The 27,933-nt window shown below is 38.6% G+C and overlaps 1 protein-coding gene across 5 annotated transcripts; it reads left to right on the top strand.

Annotated features, from left to right (window-relative positions):
• The first annotated feature begins 328 nt into the window (after positions 1 to 328).
• Positions 329 to 27,651, top strand: LOC106172215 (uncharacterized). 5 transcript variants are annotated; one of them, XM_087015691.1, is made up of 5 exons: positions 332 to 537; positions 15,414 to 15,559; positions 16,129 to 16,446; positions 16,663 to 16,813; positions 24,867 to 27,651. In XM_087015691.1, exon 5 carries the CDS (start codon positions 24,929 to 24,931, stop codon positions 26,075 to 26,077), a length of 1,149 nt encoding a protein of 382 aa, XP_086871817.1. In that variant the 5' UTR covers positions 332 to 537; positions 15,414 to 15,559; positions 16,129 to 16,446; positions 16,663 to 16,813; positions 24,867 to 24,928; the 3' UTR covers positions 26,078 to 27,651. The 5 variants fall into 5 exon arrangements, with proteins under 5 accessions (XP_013408300.1, XP_086871817.1, XP_013408296.1 ...); XM_013552846.2 differs by lacking the exon at positions 16,129 to 16,446 and having other exon boundaries at positions 329 to 537; positions 24,918 to 27,651; XM_013552842.2 differs by lacking the exon at positions 16,129 to 16,446.
• Positions 27,652 to 27,933: the final 282 nt, after the last annotated feature.

Here is a 27,933-nt window from a genome sequence, read left to right as displayed (position 1 = left end):
TCTTCATTTAACTCTTTTACTTCTTCCAACAGATTTTGCAAATTTAAGCCATTTTGCAATCTAGGTTAATTTACTCGTATTTTGTAATACAAACATTCAAAAATTCACTTGTGTCGAGATAGCGTAACTCACGCCCTTCTTTTGGATAGAAAGCACAACAAAAAATGTTACCTCTCCTGCTTTGCTATAGTAAGACACATATTTGGTTTTTATTTGTTACAAGACACACAACCACACACACATATATATATCTGTACTAGAGTCTCTTTCAAACGAAAAAAAATCGCTGCGCATGCGTAGCCGTTTAACGAGCGGCACGTCACCTGGTTATCTGGAGTCACGCACAATTACATCTGTCGTACAGATATATAGAGAGGAGAACGCTACGCAGCCGGCTACTTGTGATTCCGGTAGTGGTTATTCACGAGGGAGTGGAGTCGAGACATCAAAGATCGGGGTTGACTTCCACAGATATATGTGTTTACCTTTAAGCACACTTCTATTAACAGCAAGAGTCACACTTCCACTGTGTCACAGGTAAGTTGACAGCGTTTATTTGGCGTGTATGTGGATGCGTTTCGCACGACTGTTTTTTTTTTTTATTGTACACATTTTGAGTTTTCACATTTGTAAATGTGTCAGAATTCAGTCAGGTGCTGCTTATTTGAAGCCCTTGTGTTGTCGCGGGTTGCCGTCACAGAAAACAATACTGAATCGAGTGTTTTCTGATATGACTGTTATTGGTTTCATGTTTTGTTCACGTTTGATAGGTTCCCAGATACACACTACCGCTACATACACACACGCGCGCTTCAGCATGCATCGTACATACTGGTATGTCTGCAAAGCGTTACACACTATGATACAAATAATAGGTGTTTAGAACAATCGTTCTTTTTTTTTTTTTTTTTTTTTTTTTTTTTTTTTTTTTTTTTTGACATGCTTAGAATTGTCCTGACATTTATTCATGGAAACAGTAAAAGGTTTCTCGCTGTCATGGCATCCATCAATGGAAAAAAAGATGTGAGATTTGCGAAACAAAGCTGAGATGAGACTTGCATGTACTTGCCAGCAGCTTCGTGGTGAGTTGGAACTGTTCGCCATGCTGTCTTGAAAGGCGGCAAATCCGATATCCTAGGCAGTGTCTTATTTCATAGTCAATTCCAATTGTGTTCACCCAGTGCCAGAGATGATAGCAAGGAGAAACGCCAAGCAGCTTTTCCTACTTTTTCATTCTCCAGTTTTCTATAATTGCTACTTTAAGAGTCTATGAATTATTGATGGTTAGCTGATGTCAGTACCACCATATTTCCTAGCATATCTGACAAATACATATTATTTGTATATGAACAAAATAACTACAATTGCTTCGAGGTGTGTGTACGCTCGTGCTTGCGTTTGTCAATGTGTGTGCGTTTGTGCTTTGTGTGTGTGTGTGTGTGTGTGTGTATTGCGATGGAGTAAAATGTGTCAGGCAAAGCCTTAATGCAACAGCTTGATGCGTGAGATTATAGAAGGAAATACTTAAATCATTGATTGAAAAGCTGAACGTGATACGCGTCAGTGAATTGATGCCAGTTTAACATTCTGAGCTCAGTTTGATCTAAGGACCCTGGCGTGCCATAATCCAGTGACCTGTTAAAACTTAAAAGTGCATTATCCAAAATGGCCACCAAGCTGTCATTTAGAAATCTATTCGAATTAATACAAGAAAAATTATATTCAGGACTTGCGACTAGAATTTTCTTTATACATGTAACTAAACGCTAACTTCTTTTACCCTACATGACGCTATACAATGATATGATAAATATACTAAATAATGTCTGAAGTCTCTTCCATCATTTTAATACTGACAGAGTAACTTGAATCTCGCGGTGATGACACCCTTAGACCCCATTCCCAGAGATTAGATCGACCTAACTCCCTGGGGGTTCACGCTAAATAGCTGTCAGCCAATCGGGCACGAAAGTTGGTAATCCCCTTACAGCTTGCAGTAGGCGGGACGGAAATTTAAGCCGGATTATCTGACAGTAATCTAGTGAGACTCCCCACGGGAATAGATCGATCTAAAATCTATGGGAATGCGCCCTTAGACAACTTGCTCTAAAATGCAGGTCAGTCAGACATGATTCCATTAAAATACTTCCTTTTGAAATTGTATGCCCCTGAAGAGCCTTCGGGGAAAAGGTCGGACGGAATAAACAATGGAGGAAGCCGCTTGAATAAGTTTCTTATTTTATATATATATTTATGTATATATGACGTGAATCTCGGGAGCACTGTATCATCCCGACTGGAACTTTACTCATGGTGACACCTGGCGGAGTAGATGTAGATCAACCATCCAGGTCAACAAAACCACGCATGATGGGCTGCTATTTTTTTCTCATTTTTCACACGTCGCCTTGTGAACACTGTTTCAACCAATCTGATTATCAAAAAATTCAGTTTATTCTAATCCAATTAAAGGAGCGTTGATGACCTTAATGGACCAGATTACATCTTAGACTAGATATAATCGGATTAGTTCTTATATTTTTTCCAATAATTTTGTTTCAAATTTTTTGTTATGGAACTTGATCATGCTAGGCCAATTTGAGCGGAAACCTGGTGAGCGTACAAAATAAGAAAATAGGTGAGACCAATTTATTCTTTAAGTTTTATCGATAATCATTTATTATTTTGGTCAAAATTACGAGCACTATTACGAGTCCATACCTTTTGCCGAAGCTTTAAAGTTGACTTCCTCTTTTCCCTCACCTGAATACGCATGACATTGTGTTGTTTATTCAGTTTTCATCATATTTAAATAGTGATAATATTATATTTTAAAATAACAATTATGGTTGTCTGTATAATTGCAAGTTTGGGGTGGCGAGGAATGATGGAGCTCATAGTATTATGAAGTCTTGTTTATCTGCTTTCCGGCACAAAGTCTCGAGTAACGCTATCTTTCTGTTGGTGGCATTTTTCCCAAATAGCCTAACATGTAATTCGCATCTAATGGGAGTAATCAAATATAGAATTACAACCGGTTCGATAAAGCCAAGGCACACAAATGTTCTGTCTTGATATTACATGAAAACGAAAAATGATTAAGCTGAATTCCAAATCGTGTAGGTGTGGGCATAGCGTAGTGGACTGTATATCAAACATGATATATAGTGCCAAATGTGTGCTTATGTCATCATAGAACAATACCAATGTACGTGGAATTAAGAAAAAAGGAAATAACGTGCGTATCTTAAACAATTCTTGTGCTCTTAGTGAAGAACCTGGCTAGTTAACACTGAAAGAAAGAGCTTTCATACACATGCAGCACAGAGTTGATATGGGAATGAAGTTTGAAAATGCTTTCATCAAAATAACTTTTCAAAATTATTCTTTATCGCTCTATATAGAAAGGTACCAACGCTGTCGGGAAGCAAATATCCCAAGCGTTCTTTTGTAATATTGATATCGACAGACATATTGCTATTATCGTATTTTCAAATACAGCAATAATTTCTAATGATTATATCGGGTAAAATGTACTCAACGATTTTCACTGAAAGATCAACCTGAACCGCCTGGTCGTGCATCAGTACGTTGCCAATATTAACAATCTATGTCAAGGTAACTCCATTAGCACGTGGCTAATATTAAAAAATCAAAGTCAAGGTAACTCCATAAACTGTAAACATGTTTACAAACATCTTTGGTCCAAAACACCAACAGCTTTTTAGGCCTACATACACTGTACCACGATCGCTTTTATTTGTTCAAGCTGCTATTAACTGTAACCCGTCTGTCTGGAGCTCATTTTACAAAGGAACATAGGGGCTAATCAGAATAGATAATCCGAGTACTAACTGATCCGCCGACTAAATATGGCCGACCACACTTCTTCAAAAATTGAAATTGAATTGTTAAATTGAAAAAAAAAGCGATGCCGCTGATTCTCGATGGTCTCCCCGCCTCCATCATCTTTTCTGAATGGCCACATTCATTGTTACGCAGGGAGTAAGGTTTGTCTGTAAGTACAAACGCTTTAGTCCACTTTTCACTTTCCACTTTTTGACAGACTTTCACACAAGATATTTTGATAGTGTGTCATTTCATTTACATGAAATGTTGTTTCTGTGTGAGGGCACGAGACATTAAACCAGACCAAGTTTGTCGTTCTTGAGTTCTTCATCGAAACTGGCCCAATATCTGAAGTAATAGGCCATATCTAATTTATCAAACTTTTTATAATAAAATTAAACATATAGAAAACAACATTCAACAACTTTGCAGCACCTTGGACGACCCAGACACGACGACCCTACAGGAAACCAATTTTTATGTATTTAACGACTACCGCTTTCATAAGAGTCGGTTATTAGCCAGGCTATATTTGCTTTCGGCTGACCGCTTCTTTATCATTTACAGGTATTATCTGCGTAATAAAGGTATATTATCGACTCTAGTCAACGCAATAAGGGGTACTTTGCAGAATAAGGAAATGATTGTGATTTCTGCTAGTTTAAGCCGGTGTGTCTAAGTTTAGATGGTTCCTGTTGTGTTCTCGGCGCTAGTTGAAGTGGACATGTCAACTTGAACCGAGTCTTACATGTTTTCGAGTTAGTTGTCAAATTATTTTTCTGTAATACTCGTGGCAAGGTTTAGCCGGGGATAAATCCGCTGCTTAAGTCACGTGCGGCGTCTCCTCCTCACCACGTGTTCCATACAGGCAAGCTCCTTATTCTGAATTGAATACAAGCGGTGTTGAATTCATTGATACTTTTTCTGTTACGATATAAATACCCTTGTAATGTATTCTGAATATTTTAATTGGTTTTTGACTCTCTCTCTCTCTCTCTCTCTCTCTCTCTCTCTCTCTATATATATATATATATATATATATATATATATATATATATATATATATACTGGGTATATACTGAAAAAATGATAGGCGAGAATTTGGGCCATCTTAACCAGCGTGCCGTCTTAAACTACAATGTACGTACATTTTCCCGGAACTGTCAATCACATTGGAGAAATTAGCACTTGGGAATATTGGGTCTGCTGCGTTCATTCAAAGAAATTAACCAGTTAAGAGAATATGACGGCTTTATTGATTGTGTTTCACGTGGCCTGCTGCTTCAGGTTAGTGCCAGAGCAGAGGGAGGACTGATAAATTGCCCGGCGTCAATGAGGTATGTGTTTAGGTTTCTTCCAGGCAAGTTAATTAATCCGATTTTATTTATCCCACTAAGCATTTTTGAGTTCAAGAAACGAAGTATGGGTGGAGAACTATCAGAAAATCCGTCTTGAAAATATCCTCTATGATAAAGAAGGAGCAGTTGTCTTTGGTTCTGTAAAACTGTAAGCGTCTGTATTTATTCTGATCACTGTGTATTATCTTATCTGTACGTGCTGTTACCGTTGCAGTCCAACTTAATTGTCAGACCGCCTTTTTACTTGAAATTTACTAAGTGACCTAACTGGTTTGTTTACCTGCATTTTTGCGACGTTTGCCTATAAGTGCCAAATCATTGTCAAATTTGCTAGAAGGCTTTGTACGGTAAAAGCCGGTTGAGTCCGTGAATTAGCATGATGGGTGAAAGCTAATATCTGTTGAGTGTCTGTATAATTTACTGCTTCGCTGTCTAGTTTTATGAATCAACCCTTCTTACCAGATATATTAATATATTTACACATATGTGAGACAAATTAGTAGTCCTAGAAATGGTTCTAAGTCCTTGGTCCAATATGAATAGTACAGGTTAGCGTTAGTTGGAGTATTGGGGTTAGTATAAAAGACAAATTTCACCTGGTCTAAATCATGGGGCACGGTTCTCAGCGGACTACCATTCCTGTCACACTGGAACCAATTGTCAGGGAAAACAGCACCAAGACTGAATCCGAGGGTCAGCAACGACACACATATCTTGATATATTGGCTTAACTTTCTGCATCAATTACAATAGTGTGTGAAGACAATTGTATTTTGTAATTGACTAAAAGGCATTTAAACCACCTATGTTTTCACTGTTTTGACCTTGTGAAATAAAACTCCACGACGATGTGACAATTTTTCAAATATTTGAATTATCTTCTATGATCATTTTCAAACCATTGTTTCTTTTTGACACGGGTATTCCAGTTGACCATATTCATATCTTTACACGTAAGATGTAAAAATTCCAATTGTTTTTTGTTCAGATACAGGGGTAAAATGCGCGTTAATCTCGATTCATAAATTACGTAGCATTCTTTCCTCCTCTTGGGAAAAGTCAACAGAAAGATGCAATTTGTACCAATCGGCGGATTTGGCTTGTTGCCAGAAACGTCAAAGATGTCCAAATTGCGCGGTTCTTCATGGACTAGCTTTTGACTACAATAAATTCTCAAGAATCATCGTGATCTCATGTGGTATCCAATAACACCGATGCCTGTAACTATAAATAGAAAACATTCGGAGCATAAGGATACTAATTCTCTATCTGGTGCCTTTCAGTGTATTGAACAACACCCATATATTTATTTATTTGTTTGTCTGTCTCTTTGTTTTTTGTTTGTTCGTTTGTTGCTAATGAACATTATAAACATTTAATTGATAAAGCATGATGCATGCTACATACCGGGTACTCATGTGTTGTTTTGATGTTTAGCTGCAGTACAAAGCACCCCACGCAGAGAGCTTTATTGATTAGCGCCGATGTAACTGAAGCACCGTTAATCACCTGAAGATAATGTACCTGAAGTACCTTTAACAAAGTACAATATCCGGCTTTATCGTCATCGTAAAGCATTGGAAGCTGTTCGATAATGATTAAACAGCGCTGTCCTTTAATCTTTAAGGTACCATTAAAAACACGACCTGTAAAACAAATGTCCTTTGTACATCAACTAACTGAGCAGTCCACCTGACGCTGATCTTTGATGGTAGCTGTCCTGTACCAGAGTTTACCATATCAAACGCTACAAACCATTTAACAACTGACATTTAATGTTTGATGTATCACTTAGTTATTACTTTGTCATCTAAGCATCATACTGGTCCGGAGTGCTGGGGACAGAGGTTGATACATCATAACAACTAGTTAGGTACAAGTGGTGTGCTTTGATGTCACTTTGGCTCACCAGCGCGGATGACGGTGCTGCCGGTCACCGGTAATGTAAAGTCCGCCAGAGCGTCTGTCTGTGTTTGTCTGTGACAAGACATAATACATGGCTGAGAGTATTGCTGCCTTCAGGCATGGCCTTGTGGGGTCATGAATATTACCGTATCTCAAAGATGACTAATTTCTAAGTCTAAATATTTGGATACTATTTCTTATTTTATATTTATCTATTCTTTCCTCTTATCTCTATTTCCTAACTTCCTAAGTCTAAATGTTTGGATATTAATTCTTATTTTATATTTATCTAAACTTTCGTCTTATCTCTTTTTCTTCTCTTCGCCCAGGTTTTTGTCTGTCTTTCTACCCACTCTCATGTGGCCGAGTATAAAACAACAAATCGACTTTACCGTAAATAAGCAGAAGATCCTTTATTCTAATTTCCTTATACATCAGACCAGGGAATTATATCGGATATAATTCCCTGATCAGACGAACGACTACTGTCTCAAGAATAACGAAGAATGACGAAGAATAGTATGGCGCGGGGGATTTATATTTCCCGCTCACGTGATTCACGTGACTGAAAAAACTTGACGCAATACCTTGACATCTTGTCAGCTAGTTACACTTATACCGAAGTAAAAAAACCAAATAGAAAGCCAAGCTATAGCGTGCTGACGTCACTGCGGCGTTCTTGCCTGTTTCTATGTCAACGCTAATCTGTTATCTCCTAATTGCAGGTGTCCTAGAAATCAGGAAACTGCTTAAGATCAAGCAGGAAATAACAACCGGGTATTTTCGCCACACTGTCATAAATCATGCACATATTATCAAATGTAGGTAGAAACCGGGAACCAGTGTGTCTTTAGTGACATCCGATCATTCCTATGTGTCCTGTTTACCAATGAATAACATTCCCTTGGCTAGGGAAGGTCCTTGCATTTTTATGATCACTTGTGATATCAGTAAGAAGACGAAATACCTAGTGTTTAACAAAGTAATAAAGTAAGACACGCTGCACTGGACTTCAAGCAGGGCATGAAGGTTATGGTGTCCTTCTCAGATTTCGTAGGATTTGGATGAGAGTGAGATAAAAGAAAAAATAATTAGAGACTCACATACGAGTACGGTCTGATTACGAATAAAGGCTGACAGTTTTTTGGCGGGTATCTTTCTGTTTTTTTTTCTTTATAGTTCTGTCTAATGACGGTCTATTGCAAGACATAACGAAATCCCCTTCCATCCCCAATTTCCCGGATTCTCGCATGTTTTCTTATCTCGTATGACGTCAGGCGAATAACGACGGATATCCATGCCTTCCGCGCATCGTGGAATCATAGAAACCAAAGGAACTCTCCTTTGGGAACGAACTTGTAAAGTGAAGATTGAGGGCATAAAATATCCTTCCAAACCATATGAAACCATCAACATGGGAAAAGCTAGGACTGATAACATGGAAAAATGCACCGTGGATTTTGCAATAAATTTTACTTGAAAAGTTAACGACCTAAATCGAAACAAGAACTGGAGTCATAATTCACCGGAAGATCTGCCGTAACCACTAAATGTTGCATATCGAGGTTGCCATAACGCTAGGGCCCGACAAATAACAGAGAAAGAAAAACAGTTAATATTTTAATATTAAAATATTAATACAACAGTATAAACATTATACATGTGCGTGATTGATAAGCTTTTCTTCTCATTATCTCTTAACTGGAGAAGATTAATTTCGTGTGAAATGTTGTCAGGAGAAAGACTAGGTACTGAGGTATCCACGTTACTGTGTTCAAAATGTTAAAGGCAATCGATAAAAATATAATGTGTGGAGGTGATTAAAAAGCATGAAGATCAGGCAAATAGGTAAAGACGGTTCATGAAACACGCGCCTATTTTAATTTACTTCACGTAAAACAAACCATTAGATTTTTACATTACGTGTACACTCAGAGATCGGGATTCATATGTGTTCAATCTGTAAGAAGATTTAAGTTAGGCAATGCTCAAAATTCATCTATTACGAAGAAAAACCTGTTCCATAAAGCATACAACACTTGGAACTGTACTTATCAACGAAAGATTAAGTTTTCCCTTTTGCCGGCCGACCATTACGAATGACGGCGGCTTGTGACATTTTTTCGTCTTGTTGCTGTATTTATAACAACTATAGATGATTCAGACATTACAAGAACAGTTGTTCTTTTTTTAATATTTTGCAGCAGGATGCAACGAGAATCTTGAGTTTCGTTTATTTTCTATACGCATTTATTTTAATCTTGGTAAGTGTATGCAGTACGCGTGCTAAACGTTGGCAATACTGCCTAATAATTGTGTTAAAGATACAAATAACAAGATTCTCAGCCTTCCAGATGGCAGGTGCGTTATTGTTCTATAGACAGTGATCTTATCTCGAGGATTCTAAAGATACGCTTTGGCGGCCACGCCAATAATCATGTAAACATGCTAAAGATACGTACAGAGGGAGGGTTATTGCCCTGTAACGTTCAGTGTATAGGAATAATTGGAGCTTGTTTCAAGCAAGACACAGATAAGATCCAAAATGAAGAACAAAACAAAAAACAAACCAAGTCAATCTCTCGGGAACCATAAAAAGCCTTCGAAATAAGTGGAAAATATCCATGTAAACGCCATTCTTACTTAAGCCTATAAGGCAGAAATCCGGTTCCTGCACGTGTTCCTTTAACCCACCCAACTGGCTGGTAGCAACATACGTCAAAAAATGAAAAATTACATCCAATAAAACCGGAGAATTGTTATAAACTTGGTATATTATTATCTTATGCGGAATGGCACAATGCTTTGATTTATGACGAAATTATTTGATAAAATCATTGCCGTTTTGGAGACATTGCCTTAATACTGACGATATATTTAGCTGTGTGAGAGACATCCAGTTTCAAATGCTTTTTATGTTAAAGGATGAGAATTTCTTTGAGTCCAAATAGTTGGAGGCTTGCTACTGATAACCACCATAAGAGCTATATACACTGAGTCTACAAGATAACTGAATCTAAGACAATCAATCTGCACAAAGTGTAAGTAAACATTGTTATTCGTGTTAACACACATAGACTTGTCTAGACGAGAGAGAGAATGCAATAAATTTCTTCGAAAACAATCAAAATTTAAAAGGTCTGTACGCGTCTAGATAACTCTTTGGAATGATTGAACACGTCAGCTTAAGGGGACATCTCCGGAAGTGGGATGTTATGGTCAAATGATTAACAATCTGTTCCTTCAAACTAATATCTTACACACAAAAGTAATTATAGAACCAGTCTAGACTTCTCTACGCCTGATACTGAAGTCCTCAATTACGAATATTGCAAAAAGCGATGACAATAAATGTGAAATATTGAACTCTGAGAAAGTATGTGCAGTAATTCAAAAACTCCAGTTACGAGCATGTAGTGTAGACTAACAGATCCGCGGATCAGATCTGTCTTATCCACTTGAAAGCCTGCCGCAGAATCCCCTAATAAACACTGAACAGATTCCGGCGGGAATAAGACGGTCGGCCATATTTGATCTGCAGACCTGTAAGTCCATGGATCGACTTTTGTTGTGAATGTGGTCAAAAACGTGGCTGAAAAGAGCGAGGCACCAACCCCCCCCCCCCTCCTCCCTCCCGGGTCTCCTACTTCTATGTCAACAGAACAATAACAAAGTGATTCTCAGCATTCTGAAGGGGGTAATTTGTTCTCTTCCACCCCCCCCCCCCCCCCCCAGCACTCACTGCACACCACCCGCCTCGGGTCTTTAATGAAATCTACACTGGGCGCTAATGGGAACGCATTTTTAACTACTTTATCGACAGACTCACAACCGAGAGAGATCAATAATCCCCGTATTTTTTCTTCTCTTCTCAGTAATTGCTTACACAGCCTTGCTGTCAAATCTGAAATGTTTGATAATATTTTCATAATCTCCTAGAATGTAGTTGTCGTTGTTGTCTCAGTTGCTGTGGCACTTGTCTCCATACTAGAGTTAATAAACCATTTGAATGCCACATAGTTCGTCTGTTCAGAACCCTGGCGCATGATGCTGTCCACTGGGGATATTATCATCAGTTCAGCATGCTACTGGAGGTGTAAGGTATATGACCGGTGGGGTGCACGATCTACTAGTGTTAAATAGGTTTGGCGGCATGCTACCGGCCTCCTGTGGGGTTATGAGGAACATCAAGGTTGAGTGCAGTTCTGCGGTCTGAGGCCGCATTCAGCACAGTTTGTTCCTCAGACTAACTTATCCGCGGATGAAATATGGCGGACCCTTTTAGGGGCGAGGCCGCGTAATCCCTTAATGGTTTCCTCGCCTACCTATGCGCCATCCCTAGCAATTAAAGCTAATGTTAATCGGCTCCGAGGTCATCAGGGAATTAGTTAGCGCTGCTTTTAAGTGGGTCGGCCATATTTGATCTGCGGATCTCTTAATCCGCGGATCAACTTATTTTGAAAGCGATCAAACTGTTCTAAATGCTACCTAAGTGCCACAAGTGTGTGCAAGCTACCGGAGGTAGTTCAGGACATATTTGTTCGCTGGCAGAGCACAGCTGAGGACGGCAACTGGGTGGAAATGGTAGATATTAGTGGGAGAAGGGGAATTTATTTACTTCTCTTGAGCGGAAGATGCGATAGGCTTACCGATCTTGTGGGTGGATTTATTTATTTATTTATTTTTGTGGGGAAAGGGTGATATTGTTTACCTTTTTTGGGGGGGGGGGGAAGGGGTCAAAGTCATTTCCATGTGAAACATCCGCCGATATTCAAACGGGTGTTTGGAGCATTGCTTCACAGCGAATCAATGGCTGGAGTTTTGTCCATTTGATTCTTTTTGATTAGTTATCAAAGACAAACTATCAACAAGAATATTCTGTTCGAATATTCACATAAAACACCACTGCATTCCTTTCTTCTTCATTTTCTGCATCATTCAACATGCATGTTTCTTATTTGGTAGACTATCTAGAGACATGGTGAGCATGTTTTTTTCTCTTTGGTCTGGCACCTGACTCCGACTAGTGCCTCAGTGGCAGAATGAAACAAAAAAAACTGGTTTTCTTCATGTCTTCATGCATTTCATTCACTGTGTTTTGAATTCCATTGGAAACACTCACTTTGACAATAAACATCATATCTATTGTCAAATCTTTGAATTATAAACTAAATATAAATGTCATAAATATCTAACGATAAAGCGAAATGTCAAAAGTCAAAGGAAACAATACATCTATAGGCGTCTCGATATGCAGACAAAGAGATTCAACATGTGCTACCAGATACAAAACGAGAGTCTCATTGGAGTCTTGTTTTCATTGTCTTTTTACTATATGTTGCACAATGATTAGCAAATCTCCCAACTTAATGTTAAAGATGCATATAAAGTGAGTGCTTATGCCAAATAATTGCTGCTAAACCCAATCAAATGCCAAAATATAGTTTCAAATAGTTGGTAAGTTACACCGTTTACTGAAAAATGATTTTATTTGCACATATATTTATTCTGCTTACTTTCTGTGCTTTACGAACTGGAGGAAGAATAAGAAAGTCAAAATTTGAGGAAATCGCAGCTTTAAAGCCTTTTTTCTGCTGCTCGATTGGTTGGTTTACCGGCAAGTGGCATTTCGTGTGAGAAACTGACCAATAATTAGATATACATTGACCCGATCGCTTCTTATGTATCAATTTGGTGTGCATCCAGATGTTTTTCTGTGAAAGACCAACAGCTCTCATTCTCAAAGATTCGGACATTATTCAAGTGACAGCAATTTTCGGCAATGTATGGTACTAGGTAGAACTCGTTTCTGTTCTTTCTGTGGGTATGTAATTGGATCCCATTAAACATAATAGCTCTTTGATGAAACTCTTTAATACTCATAACATCGGCTGTAACAGAACGTCCAATGTGTCTAGTACTTTACTCTCCTATATATACGTTACCCACTTGACCATGACGTTTGCTTTTCCTAATAAACTGTCGATAATTTAGCAAATTTATAATTGATCAACAGAAAGAACCTAAATATACTGACCAAATACCCAAATATACTGCGCAAATATACTGACAAACATAACAAAACACATTGAGCTGTTTCAATATTACATGATGTCTTAATCTGAACATTTGAAATCACACATTCATTGTTTTGTTGGTACATTCCACCATTTTTAGCAAGGGTATAAAAATTTTAAAAAACTTTCTTGCTGCTTCTCTCAATCAGATGGATACCCTTAAACTCCTTAAACTCTGTCCTGGAAATTGGGAGCCCGTTATATTCACACCGCGGTAAGATCCGATCAGATTTCACTTTCCGGGAAATGTGAGATTTCCCGGCTGAAATCGATGGTAAGAGGATGTGATCTGAGACTTCTAATCCGCTTAACACCATATTTAAGAAGTATTCTAACCCGATTTAATCCTACTACGCAATTTCTAATACTCAGTCTCAGACCAATTTATAATTTTGTTAAAATAAAATTGATCCCTGGACACCCTCTGAAATCTGCCTGACTTCGATTTTATTGAAGCCAAACTAAAACATTTTTATCCTAATAAATAAATCAATAGAAACCAATTGTTTTTTTAGCACTCGAGTCAGACTAATGACGACCTTAGTTGAGGTTAAAAGCTTTTTAAGTGACTTACGATTTAACTTTTCCGTAGAAGTCAAAAGTCCTGCTTTCGCTTAACTAACGGTTTAAATGTGATTTTAATTGTAAAGATCCCGGAGGACGTCTACGCCGTAGCTCATACCATCCGTACATTAGTGACAAGTGTGTGATTGAAGTCTTTCAGCTAGCGCTTAACGTCTATTTCATGGATACCTATGCTAATTATTGCAGCATCGTAACTAGATTTAGGTGTTACCTGTAGCTTGCTAACACACTTTTAATGTTTAAAATATTGTAAGGCTTCTAATAATTACGAATTTTGTATTTTTTCAAGAACACCATGTTTTGTGAGCACATGGCCACAGTTTTAATGGTGAATTAAGAGGAAACTCAAAACTGTGAAAGCATGCCCCGTTACGTGTAGAATCAAGGCTGGTTGCGGAAAAATATTTCGTTACTCTTGTATTTGGCCCGTCTTTCAGTAGAATATTAATGAAACCAAAATGAGACATTGTTGTTTAAGGCTGGAATTAAAGCCCAACCGAAAGTACAAAAAATAAAATATCATTGTTGTAATTATTATTATTATTTTATTTTATTTTTTGAGTAGGCTATGCCATGTTATTATTATTATTATTATTATTATACTTTGTACATCTTATGTAATTGATGATTTTTATCCCGAATCATCCAAACAACAGGTTAATTCCTGTTTTCTTGACTCGGATTTTCCTCCCAGTGGCTACACCAGCATCTCTCCGTGTGTCGCATTGACTTATTTTTGAGCAATAGTTTGTGAAATGCTCCTACTGGTAAATTAAATCACGATGGGAGACTGTGCGTAATCTACGATCTGATTTTAGCCGTCTTAAAACGCTGAACCGAACCAAATCAAATTCAAGCAGAGATTTGACATCTTATAGTGTAAAAAGACCTGGCGTGATCCGGTTTCTGTGCAGCTTATGGTGCCATGAATAGACCCCGGACACTTACAAATCTCCCTTTGAATTTTCAATTTCGATTTGAGTGAATGGTCGATCCATTCATACAAATGAACATGTTTAGGTCATGCAAAGAAATTATAATGGTAAAAACTGAAAAGGCGCAGCTGAAGTTGACAGACATGATAATTAATATCCGCACAGTGGGAGGCAAGGCATGAACGAAAAATTATTAAAATAAGAAAAAAAAAACTATCAAGAGACCACGCAGCACATTTTGTCACTGACACGACAAAATGGAAGACATCTGTCTGGGAAAAAAGGTCGTCAACATGAGGCAAACATCGGAATATTTCTGGGATGAATCAAAGAAGATTTATTGTAAGACAACTAATTGGTTGAATAATTGCGTGGCTTTTCAGTAACATAATAACGTCCACATAAGTATTCTGACTGTAGATTTCGTGGTCCCAACGGAAAAGCCTGTTGTCCAAGCATGTTATGGATGGTGGTGTCAGCCAACGATCACTGGTATTAACTGAATACTAACCCCTACAACCTGCCTGCTTCGGTTGTATTCCAGAAAGAGAATATCTTCCACTTAACGTTGGAATTCCGGGTACCAATTCGACGCCTCGTTAAAGCGGCGTTCGTTATCTTGATCGCTCTCATTTGGGCATATTAACAAAAGTAACGGCGGCCACCACATATGTTTGTTTTCAAGCACTGGTGCTTCTTTCCAGGAAGATTCCCAAGCGGACACTCGGTGGGCAGACATGAGATAAAATGGGCCACAGCAGACCATAGCCCATATCCAAATCACCATAACTCATTTACAGACCGTGACAGATACTGCAAACACAGTTAAGAAACCCCAAGCTGGACTCGGGTAAGGATGACTTGGGCAACATTTTACTACTATCTGCCGCACAGTGCAGGTTCTTATAGTTGTAATCAAAGGGGATTGAGATCAGCATTTGTCAACTTATCACATAGAGACACACAATAAGTCACCTCTGTGGTTAATTGAACCATAATATGGTGGAGTATTTTTGTAAGAAATTCAAATAAGATTTTAATTTTTGTATGGTATTACATCTGAGGGCAACAACAATTCAGCAATGACTGTTGCTAACAGCAGGTCCACGCACCTCAGCAAATTCCGAATAAAAAAAAACATGTAGAAACCATAATTTATTGGGCGGTTTAGTGTAAATATGTTGTTATTTATCTTTTGCTTTCGTCAACTTTATAATCAGACGGTGAGTACAGGAATTTTTAGTCAGCGGGTTTTTTAATTACTGCAACAACCTGGCAGTGAGTGGAATCTTCACTGATCCGGCGGAGACTTGTTTGTTAGTTAGTATTTCGTGAGTACTGGGTAAGGAGGTGGGTTGTATTGACTTCGAGCGCAGCGTCCTTAACACATAAGCGAAGTATGTCTTATTTTTGCACTAGACCACGCCAGAGTTTCCAGGAAAAACACTCAGAGAACGGTGTAAATTGGTGAAGAGATGTGAAGAGAGAGTATTCGCAGGGCACGCCAAAGATACGGTTATATGAAAACATATATAAATGGGTGTGGGATTGAGAGAGATTGCGCTTTGGCCATTACGAGGATCTCATGCAGCGAATATTCAGGGATTGCGCCACGAGGAGCCGAGGCAATCAATACGAGATGCTGAAAATCGGAATTTATTTTGAATGCTGATGTTTTCATGAAATCACGGAAATGTCAGCTTCGACTGTCGTGTTGAGAATTGTTCTGATCTGACGGTGCGTGCCATCGTTATCTTGTATTGCTCATTTCACGCCGTAATTGAAACGATTTCTGTGGCGTTTGATTAAACCATGAAATTGTTAAGCGTAGGGATCTTTTTCACAGAGTTACACAAATTCTTAACTCTGGGATTACCCTCTAAGAAAAACGTGTGTCGTTCATAAGTAGTTCGGCATAGAGCAGTGACACGGCTTTTCTATTTCTAATTCCAGGTAAAACGTATCACCCGCGCAGTCGGGATCAGGATTAAGCGCAGAGCGTTGCTGCGGGGCGTAATCAGTCCACTAGACATTTGATCAACAGTGCTTCACTTCACGTTTTTACCATTGATAAACAAGGCGTGGTCAGACCAGACCTGAGAAGGTAAGATAGATACACGGCAATGTTGGTTACATTTTAAGAACTAATTGGTCGTACATTTGGAGCTGACAAGATTCTTATAAACATGGCTCTCCTGTCAGCTGCTAGAAGGCACTCAAGTTTTTTTAAAGATCGATACAGATATATCGTGTATATATCGTGTATATATAACATTGTTTATGGAGGGTGTGTGCACTTTATTTGAACCAGTAATGATAGCGATGCCAACGTACTTTTTTCGAGTATTTTTTTCAATATCTCTGGAAGGAAATGAATCGAAATCGATATCATAAGCGCCGTCTAAAGTGAACGGGTGTATAGAATATGTCGCTAAATACGTTCTAATCTTTTTCATTAGTTCTTTGTCTTAGATTTCCTATCTAACCATTGATTGGCGATGGTTTCTTCTTGGCAGTTATAAAGTATATTGTCTGTCGTCATTTCGTGATTAAGCGTAATCTAAAACCGTATTCTTTTAATGTCAACGACTGGTTATTCTTTTTATTACTTTAAATATCTTATGTACAGCGTGCATTTTTTTACTCTGGTTTAAAAAGTTGTAGTTGTTAAAATTATCATTTCATCCATTTAATTAAGTAAAATCAATTGAATTTCATAGAGAAATACTTCTCTCGTTTACCCGTGGATTATTTCAGCGTGTGTGTGTGTGTGTGTGAGAGAGAGAGAGAGAGGTGTATGGCTAGTGATAACTTGCAGGAGACCAAGTCTGCGTGCTGTGGTTCAATCGAGCCATATCAAAGTTTATCATTCAGCGATGCCTCCCTTCTCCTCGATAAGGACGCCGTCGGTGATTACTCGAAGCCGACGTGATAAGATGATCAAATGATTAAAAAAAGATGGAAAGAAAACTTCATTTCTCCTGCCGTCGGTTAATTGCTTAGCCTCCGATGCACTGTCGAGTAAGTTTCCTTCCAATTTCAATTCAGCCATATTGTGTTAATACTTGGATTTCAAGAATGCTGGCGCTTATTTTGTTTCGATTTAGCCATGTGTAAGAACACAGATATTACGAAAAAAAACTCTTTCAAAAACGAAATTACTTATTTCTGCAAATTATGCCGTAACTTATCTCAATGGCAGATATCCTTTGGGAATAAATCTGATAATTTTCTTTTTTATTAACACATTGGCTATTATGACAATTTAACAAGCCTTTAATGTTAATGTTAATGAAACGACGGGGCTATTTTCCACCATTTATTCAACAGCAACTTACTTAATTTTTTAAAATCTCAAATCTGGTTTTCTTGCAGTGTTTTATAAGACAGCGTGGACTGTCGTCAGTTTGAACCATTTCCCTGTCTCTAACCTTTACTCACAGCTTTACGTTGAGTTATGTTGGATACGGCTGATCTGACATTCATTTTCCAGATACCGTCAGTCTATTACCACTTTTATTTGCAACGAAATGCCACCCGAACTCGATTAGCACGCAAATAAAACCATATTTCACATCTTATATCCAACACCTTAGAGGCGTCTAGTATAACTGACAGTTGATGCCGTTGTTATGTGTTGTCTAGGCACACATTGCCAGGCATAGCGTTGTAGAAGACTTACGTGCTTATTTGGTTAACGCCCAAAGCGCCTTACCGGAAGTAAGTGCAAGATTATTTGCTTCTTGTCTAAAATGACTTAAAATACGATTCTGGTTTCAAATCAAAAACCATAAGTCCGATTTTACTCTGGAAACCTCTGTGTATTTCTCCCCCACTGAAATGATGTCGTCTAAACTTGTGACCCCCCCTTTATGCCGTGGGCCGTGCCAGTTGTTATATTTCACTGTGCCACTGCGGATACAACCTAAGTAAAAATGGACAGCAAGGTCCAGTTGTAAATAAAAAAACAGTTTTTATTTCTTAAACTGAGGTTTGCTAATAATTTCGTCTCTTGATTTTTTACTTTCGCTGGTGACAAAAATAATTCAGTTATGTCTAGGACCCAAACTAAATAACATTCTGTTAGATCCAAGGTTATATACGTTTGTAGTTAAGTCTTCTGGACATGTGCTATGTTGTAGAGCTAATTTCTACTAAGTATAAAGTAAGTATCCAGGGTCGGGAGCAGAATACGTACTGTGAAGGGATGCAGCCAGATAAAAATCAAACTAAGTTATAATGCACATCTTTCCACTGAAAAAAAAAACGTAGATACACGTGTTTGGAATCTGTTGCCGGTTTAACAGGAAGGAATTTACATATCAGACACTAGAATTAAATTATTTCAGTATTTTGACGCAAATTATGTCCTTTCTCCGGAATGAAATCTTCCCATGACAAATATGAACACGTTGGCTGCAGAATTAACAACTATGTCAATACAAGCCAAGGCCAGATCGTCTTATCATTGGCGTCCATAATTACCGACCATTTTACTTGGTTTCCACAGTGCGAATAATGGATACCTCCGGAATAAATACATCAGTAATCTTCACAGTGAATTGCATGTTACACAGTACTCAACTGTCTGATGCTGTGATCAAACTGCTCAAACTGTTCTTTGGTGTGGCTCGTTTTCCTTACTTGCATGATTACTGATGATTTCTACTGTGATATCGCCTCAGAAACAAAGGGAGCACCGCCATTTGATTTATACCAGAGTCATTTCCACTGATTGACTTGAGCCTGTTTAAACGCCATTTGCTACTTTAGTATTGTCTATCCTGTTTGCTTAATCACACGTGATTCACACTTATGATTTATGATTAATCTTTATAAAATGGGGCGATGGCACGCATTGATATGGAAACAATAGTTTAGGCGATATATGTAGAGACTTTCATGACGGATTATTGGAATTAATACCTCGCTTTTGAAGGAAAACGTCTGCAGTTTCTGTTCGTCTAGAGTAATCTTCGAGAGATCCTGTGTACAAATGTGTCATTATTAATTACTTAAAAATTATTGTTAATGAAATTTATTATTATTTATATAATGCATGGAGTTTATACGTATCTTCGTCAGACGTTGATAGCTGGCGGCAAAGAATAAATGAGAAGACACTGATCTCTTGACCGTCTTTGTATTTGTCTGATTGGCAGATTGCATACTTTTACAGATCTAAAGGAACTGAAGCAGCGTTCTTGATTTTAATGTGTAAAGGATTAGTGGCTATTTCTGTAGGTATTTGAGTGTCAACATGTCTACAAGCAAAGAAATTATAAACTGTTCAAAACATTGCAGCCAAGATTTTCATTTTGTGACTCTGACAAAAGGTGGTTTAAGTATACGGTTCAGTGTCGGGTGGCACTATAGCTCCAGGCAAAATGTATTCTTATAATTCAGATTGAACGAATGTTATCTGAAACCACGACCTTCGAAGCGAAATGAGGACTTGGATTATTTAAGAGCTGACACTGTGATGCAAGATCTGGGCATGTAACTTTGCCTATGGCGCGTCTACAGTTTGGCGTATGGGAGCGACCCTAATCCTCACCCACCCCCAGTTTAGGAGGTAGCTCATTCCCGCTCAACCCCCCCCCCCCTGCCCTAGACGAAGCATGCAAAATGGGACAAAATGAAGCAGTTTTCCATCCGTCCGTCCCATATGGCACAGTTGTCAACTATTTCTTATTTGCCGTTCGAATTAAATGTGGCTCACCATGAACCTTTTTCACCGACGTTCAAAAGGCATAACACTGCCTCTAATGGAATGCTCTTTGAAACTACGGAAATACAGTGGTAATATAAAACGTTTAAACTGTTTGCGTGCTCTCTCTTGTCGGTACTATTCAATTAAGCCACGACCTCATCTATAATAAATTCAACTTGATACTTTCTTTGATCTAAATGCTTATAATTTCCACTAAAAATATACGGGTTGTATTTGCTGTGGCACGGTTTAGTTAGGCCTATATGTCTCTCAGTTTTCCCTATAGTGTGAAACTACTTTAAAGGGGTTTTTATTCGTATTGATTTACTATTTTATTATTTAGTGATAAATTTAAAACCATTAAATCCATAGGACAAAACGGTGGAATTGACCATTAGTTGTTTAAAGCGCCGATTAAAATGAAGTATTTTTCTAAAAGCAATTGCTTTTAAATTTTGTATTTTTTTTTTAAATTTATTAATTTATTTATTTGGTCTAGAACAGACGCCACAAACGGCCTTAATCAACCAAACAAGAGTTCGTCTGTTGTAAAGCTTAGGGGTGGCAGAGTGCTTACTGGTTTAGGAAGGCGTCGAAAGTGACAACTGAGGTTGTCTAGATGTGCCCACACAATAATGACAAGGTCACACAACGTACCTGGCCTATTTTATCGGTTGTTACTGAAACCCCCCAGTAAAGGGCCCTGGGCCCGAGAGAGACACAACAACTCACAGCCACCTCCCCCCCCCCCCCCCCCCCCCCCCCCCCCCCCCCCGGTGCGGATCTAGAGATATTTTCGGACAGTCTTCTAAATTATCTTTGTTGATCCATCCTACATTTTTCACCGTCTTCCGACAGAAAAAAATAGATACCCGTCAATGTAAATTTGAAAATCTGACCGTCTTCTAGAAGACCCAGAAGACAGCCTAAATCCGCCCATGCCCCCCCCCCTCCCTCCCATGCCCCCCCCCCCCCCTCCCTCCCCTCACGAGTTTTTTTCTAGACTTTGAAATATCAACCACATCAAGGTCTTCGCGGTTCCCACACGTTCAGTGCGGGGTACATTGTGTACCAGATGGCTGGCGACTCTGCCTCAGTCTCTGTTGTCTGGCACCAGACACACGACACAAAGCAGGTTTCATTTTACGTAACAATTAACTCCCACAGAAAAAAAGAAAATGAGAACCTTTTTTTAAACTAAAAGCTGCAACACCTCAATATCCAACAACAGCTCATTCGTGTGACATATCTATTGTTCTGATGGCAGTGAGGTAGTCTTCAAGGCTCGGGCTCTTACAGTATGTTTTAGAATCTCCTTCTTTGGAACGTTCTTGTCAGTGAGACATCTTTGGTTTTGCTTTCATTCCAAACTTGCAATATACATACAAAAAAGAGGGTCTTGTGAAAAACATGGAGATAAGGGGTACTTAGTGTGCAGGTTTCCTTATATGACGGGGAGGGGGGGGGGGCTCGCTGATATTTTACTATTGTTTTGCCATGTTACTACGTCTCTCTTTGCCACCAGTAATTCCCATGTGCTGCGTGCACCTGAAGATCCGTGTAGTACCCGGTATCCTGCCATCCACATATCAGCATGGGATTTGACTTTTATTAGAATAGTTTATTGTTTAATATGGGCAGAACAGGCCAGTTGTTTTGATCTAGTAGTAGTAAATGCTAGATTGATCCAATCTAGACCAAAGTGTTGGCATGCGCAAATGCTTTCTGCTTGTGCGAAAAGTGACGATATAATGTTGTGATGAAATCAGAAACTTCTGGTTAATATTTTTCATACAGTTGAATCCTCCATACCGTGGAGAGGCTCCTAATGATTATCCAGTAGCGTGTCTACACACGGTCCTTTTTACTGTGATGTTAATGACTTCAGTTAAAGCAAACGTGTCCAGAAGGTAGCCTTAATGCTTCTTAATTATCTTTTATCTATTTTCCTTGAAACAAAATTGCCCTCGTAATGAATATGAATGAATCCCTGTAGGACTCGACACTACAGAAATCAGTGGAATTAGCTAAATCTTGACAAGAAAACTAACTCAAAGAATCCTTTCATCGAGCGACCAGGATGAACCAAGTGATCGAATTTACGCAGGTGGTTTTTTTAGTGCTGTATTGATTTCTGAAAATTGCCCTTACAATTATCATACAGGGAATAAGTTGGATGATGTTATTCAACCTAATTTGAATCTGGCTGATAGATGATGTGTACATTGTGGAACCCTTGACACCATGGCGTGAGGTGCTGCCGCTGTCCTGTAATGGAGATTAGGGCACTAGTAATGAATTATCACCAAGCGACTTAAACCACCATTAACCTTAATTACACTTACGATTTGGATCTCTTGGAATCAAATGTATTGACAAGGGGTACTCTCATCATCGTAATGGCGCCGTGTCCCATTTGGGTCGAGGATAACGTGAACCTTTGTGTTCTTATTAGTACTTCAGCATGCAATCTGACTAACAGTGTCGGACGGCACACAAAAAAGATCAAATAAAAAAGTTAATTATTTTAAACGCAAAAATGTCTTTCCCGCTATCTCTGTCCCTCGAGTAGAAAAATAATAAGGGGCCCTGGTTATGACCTCAGACACTGCCCTGTATGTCGAGCAATGAGAAGCCGCGTGCAGCCAATGTTAACGTTGATTTGTGGCCTCTGCCTGTCTAATCTGTAGAATTAAAACTGAAGACATAAAATAACTTAACTGTGTTGTTTTTAAGGTGTTTTGTCTCCAAATGATCGATGGTTTACATAACTTGAAAGGTTGGATACCATAGCAATACAGACTAACATACGCCTTCTGGTAATTGTGTAACAGTAGGTAGGCTTTATAATAAACATCGGTTAGAAGAACCTGTTTGAAATATAACAATCCTCATTCGAGGTAAACGACCAGGGCACACTCAAATTATATTACAAGTAAACTGTCGATTTGTCTGTAGATAATGCGCCGAGTGTCGGTATAAAATCTTAAGTCAACCTGAGTGCGCTTATGAAGCTGCCCTACGTCGAAATGTCATGCAAATCTAATAAACTTTCCTAATTCCTTAATGCTGTAAAACTCCTGAAATGAAAAAAAAACTTGATATAGATATTACCTTCTTAAATGCTGAAAGACGTGGTAATCTATAGGAATGACTATTTATGTATAACCAAGTTAATAAGAAATGGCACAACACATTGTCGCCGAGTGCAGGGCCGGGGCAGGCAGTGAATCCTGGCAAGGATACAAGTGGTTTTATGTCTCCTCCATCCCAGTGTACCACAAACTTTCATTTTCCCACTCACAACAAGAAAGAAGCAAATTGTTGCCTGATCTAAATACTATGGCCTTAGGGATATAAAACTTCTCTTTGTTTCTCGAGGAATATTAGACTTGCAATGAAAACTCCGCATGTGCACCTGGATTTCAATTTTACTTTTCATTTTAAGGCGTATTGATATTTAAATGGAAAGCACCGTTATAATTCCTGGAAAACTGTTGACAATCACACCAGTCAGAATTTCAGTTACATCTATACTTACTGTAGTTTACTTCTTTCGAAGATAGAGAAGATTGCACTGAGACCTACATAACAAAATTAAGTAAAGGCAATCTTTGTGAAAATTTTACAGGATAAATGTATAAACCTCAAAATTAAGAAGGGTTATCCTATTATCTCAGGCTGAATATACCCATTTAATGCTAGACCTTATCATTAACAGTAGTGTTTTTTAGCTGCTAGCTGCACGAGCTGGAAGACCTCGCATGTCTCACGCGAACATTTCATTAGTACGACAATGGCAGCTGCAGAGGTACTGTAACTGAATTGTCGTACTTTTTTTGTCTTTTTATTATATATAATAGTATATATATCGCCATCACATACCGTTGTTAACGGCCAAATATAAATTTATAAGCAATTAGAAGATAAAAATGATCTTAAAAAATGATAGAAAAGGAAAGGGGACTGCATAAACGAAAAAAAGTTGAAGAAAATATTGATGTGTTAATTCAAAAGGTGTATCGCAATTCTGAAAGTTCCTATAGGCCAATATGGTTCGCAATGTGTTACCATATAGAACGTAACACGCACATACAGCTGCTCTTACGTTTTAGTTTGTAATATACGCTTTTCATGTTTGTAATTCGAGAAGTTTTTGCCGCGGAGATGTAAGTTGATAGGGCAGGGCGTGTCACTGGTGTTTGCTGATTTCTGGAACTGTGTGATCACAGGAGCCGCATGCAATGCTATATGAGTAAATTCCTGTGTGGTTTTCAGGATTCGGAAGTTCAACTTGTAGGCATGGTGATTATATAACATCGTTACACGTTTCGTGACGAGAGAGAGAGAGAGAGAGAGAAAGACTAGGAGAAAAACTGAGACTTTCCATAATGTACTGGTAGAATGTGATAACTATTATCATATGTATTTTTAATAATTCCAGTTAAACACCAACAGAACCAGACGAGATATTTACTGCCATTTGTATTCGTAGATGATCCAGTTATGAACTATTCGGATTGGCAGAAGAACAGTTCAAAGGGCCCTAATGGCTCAGCATTTCAAGAAGAAGATATAACAAATTGCTGGAACTGTCTTTCACCAACCTCACAAAACTACAGAGCGATAGTGAGCAGCCTGGGAATACTGTGTAGTCTTCTGCCCGCCATCATCCTATCTCGCAGCAAGCACCTGCGGAAGTTCGCCATCAGCCAGTACCTGTCGGCTAAATGTGCAGTGGACATAGGGTTTCTGTCTGCGTCCACACTGCAATGGCTGCCCACTGTCCAGCCAGACATCAACATCCCAGAGGGCGTCTGTCAGATCATCGTGTACACGTCCTATACCTGCAATATGTTGTCAGCCTGGTACTTGTGTGCAGCCATAACCTCCACATATCTCAGCCTCAGTCGCCAGCCGAAGTTTAACAAAACATGCAGCACTTTCAGGAGTAAATGCTACATCACAGTGCTGGCGGTGATGGCCGTCATACTGAATCTTTACTGGACGTGGATGTCCGGGAAAAATCGTCATCTTTGTGTCCCAATGTTTTACTACCATTCGGATTTTTTATCAATCATGGTAAAAGTGGAATTGGCGATAGTAATCGTAATCCCAGACCTTCTGATGATTGGTTTGACTGTGTTGTCAGTATACTTTCTCGTTAAAAAGAAACTATCCGCGGCGAATAAAAGACCAAGCAGCGTGGGACTGACAACAAACAGTCGTTGCCAATCTAAAGAATCAGTTGAAGACAACCACGTTGGAATCGACGAATCTGAGAAACGACTCAAGATTGTACCCCAAAGAGGCCTAATTAACGTTGCCTTACTCGTGACAGTGTTGTATCTAATTATGTCATTGCCTTGGCACGGAGTCAGACTGAAGACGGAAGTCACGTACCCAGCCTCGGAGTCAGAAAGATTCATAGACTCCTGGCTCCATCTTGTCAGTCTGACTCACTACGCCTTAAATGTTATGCTGTTCGTCGCGGCCTCCAAACGGTTTCGTCTTGGTCTATGGGACTGGTTTTGCAATTGCAGGTGCGGAGGTCCTTTGACCAAAGCCCCACAACGTGAGTGGACAGTGGTCAATCAGACAGTGACGGAATCACACTGCGCCGATACGAAAGATGAATGCGTTTCTACTGTTTGAAAAATGCCATCAGAAACCGTCACAGGAAGTACCGTACGGCAGGGTTGACATTCCAAACGGGTGTCACTTTGACATGTGTTCTGCGTTGCGTGTAAGATTTAAAATCAATAGTTAGGTTTGTCCACATTAAATGTCATCTCAGCATACACACTAACAAATAGACATGGGACATCTAGTACATATCAAACCTTACCGCATGAACACAAGTAAGTCGATATCCAAAATACTTTCATAACGCTGAAATATGCGCCTATTGTGAAGTTACAAATACCATTGTTAAGCCCTTTGTTAGGGTGGTTTTAATAGTTGCTGATCGATTTGATTCAGTGCCACGGGATTAAAGAAAAAACATTTATGGCAACCATTTGAAATATGGGTTTGTGAAAACGTTTAAGATACTAATTGATATTTATAGCCCTAGATATTTCAAGGCACGGATTATGGCAGTACTCTTTGAAATTGATTTTGATATTGCAACAATGTCCTATATTGCACCGGATTGTATCCTACCAAATGCCTGTTTAAGTCTTCTTCCCAAATTGCGTTATTTTACGAAGCTCAATACCATCTTTCAACATTATTAGAAATTTCTCTCTCTCTCTCTCTCTCTCTCTCTCTTTATATATATATATATATATATATATATATATATATATATATATATATATATATATATATATATATATATATATATATATATATCACTTTGAAATGCAACTAATTAAGTTTCTATGTTTAGTCTTGACATTTGACGACATTCCCGACTCATATTGAGCTATATTTTGTAACGCTTTAACACCCATTCCATTTTCACCAACTACTTACATTTTGGTACGAATTAAAATGCATGACCTTTTCTCATGTCTTAAAATAACTTAATTTCAATTATGTTTTGATGTTAGTGATAATATTTACCTCTTTTTGAAAATTTTTAGACGGTTTTGAATGCACACGCATAACTGCGTGTGATCTTATAAAATGTATATGTTGTACATGTTCCCGTGTTATTAATATGGGGCGTGTCTTAAGATTCTATTCATTGTATATTTCACGATTGTTAACTTCGTTTTTTAACATGCAGGGACACGATAAATACAGAATAGAATCCACTGCCATTGTACTATGTGGAAGCTGCACGGCCAAAAATCACATGTGCTGTATATATATATCATAGAGGTTACAGTTAGCAAAGTGACGGCCCGATGCGGGTCTCGTGACGTCACAAAAGTGGAGAAAAGACAAAAATTGAGCCCACAGAATTTGTATGTGGGCCAAGTCGCTACTAACCCTAATAGTCATCATATTCAGTTTTTAAGTTTTTCTCAGAGGGCGGTATGTGAAAGAGCCATTTTTATGCAAGCAATGATTAGTCACGAATAATGGACAATAGTTATTTTGAATACTTTTTAACCCAGGGGTTGATATACATATAAATCGCCAGTGATATAAAAGACAGCGACGTGGTTTTATTCAGTATCATTTACATGTATATTCTATGTTAGCGGATACTCACAATATGTACACATTCTTCTGTAAAACTGCACTTATCCTGTAAATAAACAGCATTGTGTCCACGTAACGCATTTATTTGTTTCTTGTCACAACATACACTGCACAAGATGCATTCCTTGGGGCCGCAGTGCAATGACGGCCCTACATCTTATTATGATCGGTTTTGTCCGTTAGGATACCAGGTATGATGGACTGATAAAAAAATATGAAATGAAAGACGAACTAAAACTAGGTCACATAATGATATATTTCAGAGTATATGACCTTAACGTCCTGTACTTCGGTTAGGTACAGGTACTGGATTGAATCCCGTGTTTTTTAAGGAATATACCGATGCCACATCT

Source organism: Lingula anatina, chromosome 6 (genome assembly GCF_051362555.1).
Source record: "Lingula anatina isolate TDL-2025a chromosome 6, LinAna3.0, whole genome shotgun sequence".
NCBI classification, from domain to species: domain Eukaryota; kingdom Metazoa; phylum Brachiopoda; class Lingulata; order Lingulida; family Lingulidae; genus Lingula; species Lingula anatina.
This window is presented reverse-complemented; position numbering and strand designations above follow the sequence as displayed.